The sequence below is a fragment of the Anguilla anguilla genome, chromosome 3 (genome assembly GCF_013347855.1).
Source record: "Anguilla anguilla isolate fAngAng1 chromosome 3, fAngAng1.pri, whole genome shotgun sequence".
Classification (NCBI taxonomy): domain Eukaryota; kingdom Metazoa; phylum Chordata; class Actinopteri; order Anguilliformes; family Anguillidae; genus Anguilla; species Anguilla anguilla.
In genome coordinates, this window is record NC_049203.1 from 39,231,402 (window position 1) to 39,243,319 (window position 11,918).

At 42.3% G+C, this 11,918-nt stretch overlaps 1 protein-coding gene across 1 annotated transcript in view; it reads right to left on the minus strand.

The window, feature by feature from the left end:
• Nucleotides 1–3,805, minus strand: part of myo10l3 (myosin X, like 3) — a 63,679-nt gene extending 59,874 nt beyond the window's left edge. Inside the window, exon 1 of the mRNA XM_035407941.1 lies at nucleotides 3,104–3,805. Coding sequence (XP_035263832.1) covers nucleotides 3,104–3,124 — 21 coding nt within the window. The 5' untranslated portion in view covers nucleotides 3,125–3,805. The remainder of the gene's footprint in view (nucleotides 1–3,103) is intronic.
• Between the last annotated feature and the right edge of the window lie 8,113 nt (nucleotides 3,806–11,918).

Genomic DNA, 11,918 nt, shown 5'->3' on the forward strand with positions numbered 1-11,918 from the left:
GGCAGAGACTGGAGAGAGATGCAGTTTCCTACATTACTACCATTACTCATCTTCCAACTCTTGGAAGCAGGAACTCGACTCTTCAACAGTTAAAAAGACAGGATTGAAAGATTGAAAGATAAGGGTTTTGTACTTTTAAAAATTAAAAAATGAAAGGTACATATTGTTTTTCTCTGCTTGAACTTAAAGAACAACATTAATATATCTTCTCAAAATCTTAACACTTAGAAACAAGACCAACGTCAGCGATTTCTAAACTTGAACAGCTACCAAGGCTGTCTTGGATTTACCCATATTAACTCTGAGATTTAAATCATTATAATCTGCCTGTTCCCTTGCATGGTCTTGCCGTGGATTCCAGATTAATTAAAGGCACATTGTGTTCTCCGTGGCGTATCTAACAGGGCCTTCCCTTCACAGTACGCGTCTATAAATAGTCATTGACTGTGCATGTTGCCGCTTCGGAGGAGCGGATCCACCGTTCCTTCTGTCCCCACATACACAAGGGGATGGAGGGGATGCCGGACCCAGCGTGCCTGTCCACTGTGGGCATTCCGAATCGCTCTCAAAGGAGCCTCCTGTTGCAGAACGTCCCACTGTACGAGGAAGGTGGAGGGCTTTGTGGATGGTCACTTTCTCTGGAGCCGCAGACATTTTTCTGTTACGTTCAGTCTGTGACACTTATTTAAGGCCCAGTGTCCATCGTTTAGCAGCAGGTGTACGGCAGGTATTGGGACACAGGTAGGAGTTGTGGTAATGAGGCACAAGCATCACATAATGTATTAGCATGACTAAAGCTACAAACACATTACAGAAGTGGACATTAGTGGTACTTGACACACTTAAGTTTGACATACATATCAGTGATATTCATATCGCTCCTCTCCCATAGGAGGAACAGAGGGTACAGCATGAAGGCTGTAAAGTTCATAGCACGTCCCATTAATTCACCTCCCATAATCACCCTGTCACAGTGGTCATTTTTGTCCGTTCGCCCCGCAAACGTGTCCCAGTGTAGTAGCAAATAAGGCTGCAAAGGGGAGATCAAAGATGACACCTGAGAACTCTCCAACCAGACCGCCAGCTTTCTCGGAGCCAGCCTTATTCTCTCCTCTCCAAAATAAGGACCGCCAGTTCAAAGATGCAATTTTTAGAAATTCTAATTTGGAGGGGAAAAAAACTCATGAGAGGATCGGAGCCATTAAATCTTTCTCCTGTGCCACAGTGTAAGTGATCCCAATCAAGAGGGCTTCAGCTGTGAACTCATCCTCACAGTCGCCTCTCTGACTGCAAGCTCTCCAGGTTCTGCGATTATTTATTTTAATAGTACTCAGTAAATCATCTAACATATGCTGCAGTGAAACTGAAATAGCTGAGTATCAAACAACTCTTTTTGAAATGTAATTCATCTTTGTTGCTTTGTTGTCCTGCCTTGTATATACAGACAATTAGCAAGGAGACCACTGTGGCAGAGGGGAATTTGGCCAGACAGCCTCAGAGAATCCTTTTTATTGCTGTGCAGACAACGCAGTTTGTGACATAGCAGCACCCACCCTAATGACCAGACCTGGGAGGACAGCATTTATGACCAAGAGGTAAAATAAAGTCAGCAACGTTAACATCAAATCAAATGCTACAGTCTTAACAGTGTGAGCAATTTCCCAGCAGGCACTAGGACCCAGTAAAGCAGAACACCAGCAGACCCTCCAAACGCTGTACATTATGGTTTATGGAGGGGAGGGTGAAGAGGTGTCATGTCAAGACATCGCTCATGCGCTTTCATCACTGAAAGAATAGCAGGGGATGGAACACAGAGAAGGTGCACTTTTACACTACAGACATGCAGCTACAAGGATCCCGGGGGTACATTTGGAGACATGTCACCTCCTTACTTCAAAGAAATGTACAAATGATAGTGATCCCTAATTTCAGTTCAATTACATTTTACATAATGTGCGACAGTGAATTTCAAAGATGTTAGGTAACATTAGACATGAGGTTCCCCTCCTGGCTTTTCACCGAACTGAAAAACAGGTACACTGGAGACGTGGTCTCATGAAGCATTACTGAACCTCTAGCTGGGCATCATGGTTGAATTTACCAAGTAAAGAAATGAATGCTTGAGTGGAGGCAACTTCACAAAGATGAAAGGTGCTACATTGCAGAAACATTTTTTTAAAGAGTCAAAAATGCTTTTTAGCATATGCCTCCTGCTACTGGCAGCCATTATAACTGTCAAAATGTCTATTGTAATTTTCTTCCTAAATTAAAATGAGCTGATATTTTTACAGCTACAGAAAAATGTCTTACATCATGAGAACAGTCTGTATATTAGAATTATATTTTCAACAACCTGAAAATATAATTGCACGCGCACGGGCACCTCCAAACGTTTTCCTTGCATGCACACGCCCTCTTCTCACTACAACTGCCTGATAACTTGGTACAAGCCTGCTGACCCACAATTTATACCGATGCACGTAATATCACTGTCTACAATACCAATTTTGCGTTAGATATTTACGCAGGGATCCTGTGCAAATTTTGGCCAGATGTTTGTATGAGTATCTAGGCATTTATGTTCTAAAAAATAATAATCAGGTATATTGACTTTTCGTGGGGTTGGGGCTGGCTGTTTGGTCCATTGTAATGCAATTGCCTACGGATATTCACTTGCCTATGTCAGTTATGTGTCGGTAATCAGGACATTTATTGCAGTGGCCCGTGACAATCAATGATACCATACGATTTATCAATAGCATCGCGCTACTGCTTGGTGCCTTTTTCTATTGACCAGTGTGTGTCGAGAAAATTAAAGACGCATAGCCACTGTCGCGTCTGCATTCACCATTCAAAACGAAACATCTGTAATATTAATTTCACAAAATGGTCAACAGAAAATCCAGTGTACATTCTTATACTATGTTAACATAGGTATCAGAAGCGAAATTTGTGTAAATTGCAAACTGACACGCCGCGCAAAAACATGCAAACCATTTAATGTTTCTCACACCATGATCCGTTTTCACACAAGCGGCGCCTCATTATCAGACCCCGCTCCATAAACATCAGTAATGTATAGGTAGCCTACTGTATCTCCTACCTCGGCGAAGAAGGTATCCATCCTACTTTCCAGGAGACCGCTGCCAAAACGACGTCCGTTCAGTCACCACTTGATCACGGCACCAAGATTTGTGCGCAGAATGGAGAGGTTACGTCCAGCTTGGCGATGCTTTCCATTCACGAGCTGAGCACAGATGAGCAAACCTGCATTTCCCTTGCAGGGGCCAGCAATGCAAAACGAGAGGTCTTTAAATTCTAGCTAACTACTGCAGTGAGGATCGAGGGGCACTTGTCAGCATTTCTTGGGTTATATTATGTTATAGTTCCTTGCTGCCGACGGAGGATCAAGTCAAATTCGTTTCAGCACTAGCACTCGCGAAGCGCTGCAGCACCACACCGTTCCAACGGTGTGTCGCTATATTTCCGACTGTAATGAATGGGTCAGTCTCTTGCATTTAATTTGATGGGACGGTGCTCAACACATAAACCCTGCCCACGCGCACGCCCTCTTCTCTTCTGCAGCATATTCAAAACAATAATTTTAAGTACGAAATAGTGTCATTATTAGGTATTATAATATTCGAATTGTTTGTTGTAAACAGGTAGAAGGTGATGGTTGATGTGTGTGCAATGTAGTGATTAATTAGAAATGCTTCTTTAAAATTATTTTTGTTCCAAATGTAGCGTTTTATTGCCATCCCTACATTTCGGCCAGCGGCGCATTTCAGTCTTTAGACTGTGGACAGCAAGAGCCAGCGTCACAGCTTTGGCGCTGTTGAGTTTAGCCCCTTTGCTGTTCTTACATCTGCCGTAGCTCGAGTGATGCTGTATTCAGCAAAGGCGTTTCCATGGCAGCAGTGATATCGGCATAGCATGTCACCCACAACAGACAAGTGGACAGAGGAGGATGACAGCTATCTTGCGGACAGAGATAAAGTTCAACAATATCAGAGCTGCAGAACATCTGTCTGAGGAAACATTTGCTTCATTGCTGATAATCCGTTATGACTGCTCCCCTTCAGACACAGAGGTTCCTCCACAGAGGAGATAGAAGTGTGTACCAGAGAGAAACATCTGCTCGAATATATCAGGTTTGAACTCTACAGTATGTGGACCAAGGACCTGCAGCTGACAGAAGAGAATGCCCAGCTTTGCCCAGCTACAATACCCTTATGCAGACTGTGTCAGAAGGTGCAGTTATTCTGATACTGTATGTCAGAGGATATCAGGTGAGATCGATTTGGGCCACTTGTATGGAATAGTCTTCTAAATCAATATTTTCTGGTCAAAACCACCCCCTCCTGTAAAGACTCTGTCCAACCTGCTGTCAGGCCTGAGATACATCTACCTGAAAAGAAAAGGCAGAAATTACAGAAGTATTAGATTTGGGAGAGCTATAGGAAAAATTCAATTTATTTAAGAAACCGAGGCCACTGTCTATGGCATTGTGTGCTTTTAAATTGTTTTTAAATAATGAACCTAATTCACAAAAGATTTTTCTGATATATAGCTCCAAATACAATACCATTTGAAATGCTATGGATGTCAGGTGTCCACATACTTTTGGCCATGTAGTGTATGAACATGTACTGATTGAGCATGTTCATTGCACGTTGGCATTTTGTCCACCATTCCACAATATAGCCTCCAGTCACAGAAATACAACTGTTTGCTTTTGAAATCAAGCAATATCACTTCCTAGAATTGTGCATGGTAGTGGTGGTGGTTGGGGTGGTGGGGGAAGGGTGTTGGGTTGATTTTTGATTGGTTCAATACCTCAGTGACATGTGGTGAGACCGTACCTTTATGTTTCTCAAATCACACTGCCAAAGACAGCTGCAGAGGCAATTACCGGAAGAAGGCACCATGCAATCAGTGGTTCCAGTCTAATCTGCATTCACTGCCATTCAGTGACAAATGATCAGTATGTGTTCATACAACACATGGCCAAAAGTATGTGGACACCTGACATCCGACATCTCATCCAAAATTATGGGCATTAACATGGAGTTGGTTCACCATTTGCTGCTATAACAACCTCCACTCTTCTGGGAAGGCTTTATACCAGATGTTTGAAGAATTGCTGCAGGGATTCTCTTCCATGCAACCAGAAGAGCATTAGTGAGGTTGGGCACTGGTTGGGCGATAAGGCCTGGCTCACAGTTGGCTTTAAAATTGATCCCAAATGTGTTGGATGAGGTTGAGATCAAGACTCTGTGCATTTCAGTCAGGTTCTTCCACACCAATCTCAACAAAATCATTTCCAAATGGACCGCGCTGTGTGCCCAGGGGCACTGTCATGTTGAAACAGGAAAGGGCCTTCCCCAAACTGTTGGGGAAGCACAGAATAATCTAGAATGTGATTGTAAGCTGTAACATTAAGATTTGCCTTCACTGGAACTAAGGGCCAAGCCCAAACTATGAAAAACAGCCCTAGACCAAGGGGTGTACAGATACTTTTGGTCATATAGTGTATCTGCATGTGCACATGTACAGACCTACATACCAACCTGGAACCTCAAATGAAAAGTCATAAAATATATATATATTTTTAAATGAATGTGTTCTACTGGATGTACACATCAAGTACACATAAAGTTAATGACCCTAACAATCCAGATTTTTTTTAAAAATCATTGATACACCCAGATAATGTTTTCCTTGGGTTGTAGTTCCTCATAGAACTACCTTGATGCTAATTAACAGAATGGCATCATATGGTGTCATAAATCTGTTACACATATCATACACATTTATCCTATTCACCAGCAGCCATACCAGTACCACCATCTTCCCTGATATTACCAAATGGCTGAATCAATTGCATCAATATGCAGGTGTGGACTTAATATTTGATTGTGAGAAATGGAGAGACTAAGTTGGTGCAGGGACTGTGCTAGTGGAGCCAGTATTATGCACTTTTTCCTCTGGACCAAAAAAAAAAATCTATCTCAGGATTTATTCTAGAATGTAACATTATCTTCTGCAGCTGGAGCTGCATTGTAAGAGCTTCCCCACACAATGCAATATACCCAAAAAGGAAATAAAACCACAGACCATATCAAACTTTTGGCAAGACATTGATAGCTTATATTCACACTGGGACTTCCTCCTGCAGTAGCTGGGCTGGTTTTATGTACATGAGCTGAGAACAAGCGGCTTTTCAGGCATTTTCAGAGAGTGGCAGGCTCTATGTGCTGCTTCGGGGTCACCTGAGCTACCATTTTGGGATTATGGGCAGTCATGCTGATGATTGGCAGCACTGATTCCATTTCATTCTCCCTTGCTCTGTATTGTGGTGATTGTTGTTCCTGAACAAAATGCTCTGAAGTGTACACTCTGAATTTCCTGTCATTTACACTCCTTGCCATCTTTCAGTTTTTCACATACTGTGCTAGTCATTAAAAAGGCAAAACCAGGGGTCCTTATAAAGGGTTCTTAAATGTCCCATTGCTTAGTGTACCCGCATGCTGAGGAAGGGAAGACCTCTACCAGGTATTGAATGAAGATTTCCACAAAACTTTATCTCTTACTTAGGAAGCAGGTGACTAGGAAGAGTCTCAGGAACTGTTCTAACCTATAGACCTGTTACAGCACTGCCCTATTCTGTAATATGTTGCAACAGTGGACTTCCCTTTAATCGATAAAGTTACAGCATTGCCTGACCCTATAGACAAAATTTGGCCCTAGAGATAGGTATGCTCGAGCATTTTAACTACCCTAATGCCATAGCATTGCTGTGCGTGCACTTCAGGCATCTGATATATTGAGTTCTATTTACACAAATGCATTGTGAATATTTGACCTGAGTTCCATGCATTGATTTCAATGTCTGCGGTAACAAGGTCTTGTATCTTGTCAGTATCTTGATATGCTTTGGTCCTGAGGACCGAAGATTGTCTCAGAGTTCCTCACAGTCTGTTTATTGTTTCTGTATTCTTAAAAAGACGTCATATGGTCAGGTTAACTACTAAGAATGCACCCTGTCCTTCCTGTTCAGTCAAATTACATGGTGCAGCAGTTAGTGTCCAGGCACTTTTAACTTGACTGTCACAGGCACGTCATTTTTGGTAGGTATGGTAAAAGACTACATATTTACACTCAGAAATAAAGGTCCAGTAGAGGCAGATTTTCACTTTTTAAGGAACAAATTTCCCAAATGTACTTTGAAGGTACAATAAGGTTCTATTTGGCTGCTAATAAGTACCTTTCATGTATATTGCTGGTTAGGGGTACAGTTTTATGTACCTATAGGGTACCACCCCAGGGACAGGCATTTGTACCCTTTTAGACACTTTTTTGGTACCTTGTTTTTTTAGAGTTTACCATCCTTTAATAACAACGACTGAGATAGCATTGCACTTAATCCCTTACTCCCATGCTTCAGTTCCCGCTGTGCATGTGTGGCAGGGAGGCACACAAACGGCCCATCTGTAGCAGCAGGTGCCAGTGACAGAGGAGGGAAGGGTGGAGTAGCTCTCAGCCCCATTGTGTGCCCCTGTCTATCCCAGACCGGAGGACCGGCCTCTGCGGGCCCCTTCAAACAGACTGGCCCCTGTGCCGGCTGGCGCGGTGCCCCCGCTGACACCCCTCAGAGCGGGCAGCAGGCAGCATCCAGCCGGGATTAATGGGCGGCCTTTTGTTGGGGTACGTTTTCAGAGGGCACTCCGTGCCCAGTGCCTGTTTGACTCCTACTGGGCGTACATAATGGAGAATGAAGAGCTCCGCTCTTAATTAGTCACCCCCATCCCACCCTACAATTCACAAACACAGGCATCCTCTGGAGAGCCAACGTCCCCCCCCCAAACTGATGTTTGATTTTCTGGGCGGACCAAGTGCAGAGACAATGGGGCCTTTTCAGTCATAAAAAACTGTCCCCAGAGGGGGAACATGGTCTGTTTGGCAATCCCTTTTGCCTCGTTTTTTAAAAAAGACATCTACACTAAGGGTGACTACAGTTCTTTGTGTGGGACAGGGCAGGAACAGTTTCTACTGGTTTACAAAGTTATTAACCATAGTCAATAACTACATAGTGTGTGGGGCAGGCTGTTGCAGTGTCCTCAGCTTTATGTAGGTACAAACTGTAGAGTGTTAGACAGCCAGCCATAGTGTCCACTCATTTATATAGTTATGAGCCATAGTTCTTGAGTGTCGGACTGTGGTGAGCAGCAATAGTGTCCATTTATTTATATAGTTATGAGCCATGGTTCTGGAGTGTTGGACTATGGTGATCAGCAATAGTGTCCATTTATTTATATAGTTATGAGCCATAGTTCTGGAGTGTTGGACTATGGTGATCAGCAATAGTGTCCACTCATTTATATAGTTATGAGCCATGGTTCTGGAGTGTTTAACTATGGTGAGCAGCAATAGTGTCCATTCATTTATTTAGTTTTAACCCATGGTACATGGGGCAGGTTGAGTTCAGCCATAGTTATATCCAGAAAATTGCCTCTAATGTACTGGATGAATATTCTGTATTGACCCAAATATACAGGGGTTACTAGTACATGATGTTTTGGTTAGATGTAAATTGGTTTTCTCCTTACTTTAACTAACAAAGCTGCTTTTTTATCGGTGCTGTGTTACTCCTGACCAAACAGGACTCAGACAATCAGGACCCAATGATTGCTGAATACCCCAGAACAAAGCTCCATGATGATCCTATGCTCATCCTGAGTAGTGTCATCACACTGATTATGGTAATGAGATGCTGACATCATTCCCTGTTTGGAGTGTCAGCAAGGTCAAGAAAATCTTCAACAGCAGTCATTAATCAAGTTCAGAACATGAAATATAAATGGAAAAATCAGAGCTGAAATGACTGAAATAAATAAAGTACATTTGTGATATTTGTTTGAATATGCAGCCAGTGATCAGTGTTATTAGTCTGAAGTCTTGTTTTAATTACACAGTTCTATGTTCTGCTGACGTGAGCTAATTTACTGGACGTTCTACATTACATGCTTAATGTGATTAACAGAGATAGCAGGCCTGTGAGAGCTGGCCTACGCCATCATGGTCTTTGAAGTCTTTTCTCTTTGACGATGACACCATTGAGTGTAGTGGCTGGCTCTCATTGGATTCATAGAAGGGCCTAAAGTGGCCACATGGTCAAGGGTAATATTATATCTCAGATCTCTGGACATAAGGAAACACTGGGATGATACAGACTAGAGGCTCTGGGGGATCCCTTCGTCCCCTGTCCCACTGTCATGGGGACATATGGTAGGCTATGGGGAGTAAAGAGCATACTGACTCTAGTCTTTGAGGTATGAAGGGGTGGGTATGGGGTCAGGGGGTGTATGGGGTATGAGTTATCCTAGAGATGGGAGCATGGAGTCAGGGGGTGTATGGGGTATGAGTTATCCTAGAGATGGGAGCATGGAGTCAGGGGGTGTATGGGGTATGAGTTATCCTAGAGATGGGAGCATGGAGTCAGGGGGTGTATGGGGTATGAGTTATCCTAGAGACGGGAGCATGGAGTCAGGGGGTGTATGGGGTATAAGTTATCCTAGAGATGGGAGCATGGAGTCAGGGGGTGTATGGGGTATGAGTTATCCTAGAGATGGGAGCATGGAATCAGGGGGTGTATGGGGTATGAGTTATCCTAGAGATGGGAGCATGGAGTCAGGAAGTGTATGGGGTATGAGTTATCCTAGAGATGGAAGCATGGGGTCAGGGGGTGTATGGGGTATAAGTTATCATAGAGATGTGGGCATGGAGTCAGGGGGTGTATGGGGTGTAAGTTATCATAGAGATGTGGGCATGGGGTGACAGAGTGTATTGTGTGAATGCTATCATGGAGATGCAGACATGGGGTGTACTCTAAGAGACACAAGGGAATGGCAGACATGGATGGAGAATGGAAAGTGCAGACAGCAGAATATGGAGAGAATCAAAGATTTAACAGGGAGAAAAGGGTGCCTGATGTTGCCCGCTTTTCAGAGTTAATCAAAGACAAAGCAACCAGGTTGACCCCAGAGGCGGCTAATAGAGTGTTTGATGAAAAGGTCAAGCATCCATGAAGTGTGGTTAAGAGGCCGATCTGAACCAGGCACATGATGAAGAGGCACTCACTGAAAGTGCCTGTGTTATTAAACCAGGCTGGACTCACTCATGCAAGACCAACTTTACACTGATTACATAAACCCATCCACCCATAGAACACACCACGCCCCTCCCCCTCTCTCCACATACATTGTCAGAGAGCCCCAAAACGCCATAATACCTCTTTTGCAACAGTAATATGCTGCTTTTCCCTGTGGGTGTTGGCCTTTCTTTTCATGCACAGACGAGACTAAGACACCATTGTAATAAATGAAATAATCACCGGTGAGGTGGACAGATTATCAATACCACTCTTGCTTTCTTTTTAGAGGGTGTAAACTGATTACTGTCAATGTGGAGTGCCTGCCAATAGAAATAAAATAAATCTTACTGTGGTGAAGGTTAAATCCCTGCTGTCTCATTAGCTAATGAATGTACTCTTTTCCCTTATTTCCCCCCATCAAGTTGTACTGACTAGTCCATGCATCAACAAGAACAAAAGTTACTGACAGTTAGAGACAACTTAGATTAATTTATGTTTTCCCCCCAAAATATTATTTCCAATAATGATCTATTAATAAAAAATATAGATAATTTTTTCACAGTATTTTTATGAAGTGTTGTAATTTGGAGAGTATAAATTTTTGAATCAGACAAGAAAACGGCCTTCAAAGGGCCTATATGAACATGAGCATAAATTGAAATTTGGAATGCCACACTTTAAATTCAACTTCACATGTTCCTCACTGGAATGACTCTGCAAGTTATAAAGCAATAAAATAAAGCAATAGAAATATTAAGAACATTTTTATACTTTACATATTTACATAGGTACAGTGGAAGTAGATTTTTGTTCTTTAAGGAACAAATTTCCCAAATGGACAAAATTTAATAAAAATAGAATATATAAAAAGCTAATAAAAAGTATAATAATAACAATAATGGTACATATTGTGGGAGAGACATTCATCTCTATTAAGAGTCCATCAGTAGCTCCAGATCAGCCATATTGTTCTTGCTATAAAGCCCCTAAAAGCTTGCATGTTTGACCTCGACCTTGGCCTGACCTTGATCCAAGTCTTTGACCTTACCCTTGATCCAGGTTTATATTGCCTGTGTTTGTGTCTAGGCTGTTGGTGTGGGAGGCCTTTCACCTGCTTATACATACAGTATCTCTGTAGATGTTATCAGAGTCCGTACACTGTGCTTAGTCCAGATTGTGAGGAATGCAGGTAGTAACCAGCTCCCAGGAAGAGAAAGGTACATTGCTGTACTTTGCCTATGCAGCACTTGGCCCGTGGATATAATTTCATCGCCTTACAGAAGTTTTTGATGGTTTCATTTGAATTCAAATTTGGATCTCAATCAAATTTAAAGGCCTGTCTTCTCACTGTCATATCCTATATCTGCTTGGGAAGGCACAGGTGAGCACATACTCTTTTTTTAATTCAATGCATCCAAGTTACATTGTTCTATTGGTCTTCAGTTGTCCTTAAAAAATAGTTGTGGTCAATTCGGTTGGGAGATGCTATGCTGCTGCAGATGGCTCTCATAATTCTTCCTTGATGCTGGATTATAATAGCGTCTTGCCTCAGTGTTTTAGGCAATTAGTAAAATAGCCGTCAGTTTCTTAGCTGCCTGACTGACTTGGAGTTTCACACAATGTGTGTACAGTTCTTTGAAATCAATCAATTTAAATAATCAAAACAGGATGGATGGCCATATGGTCAGAAAGCCTTTGTGTGTGTGTGCTTATTTTGTCTTTATTTTAAATGATTAAATTATTAAATATTTATTTTGTCTAA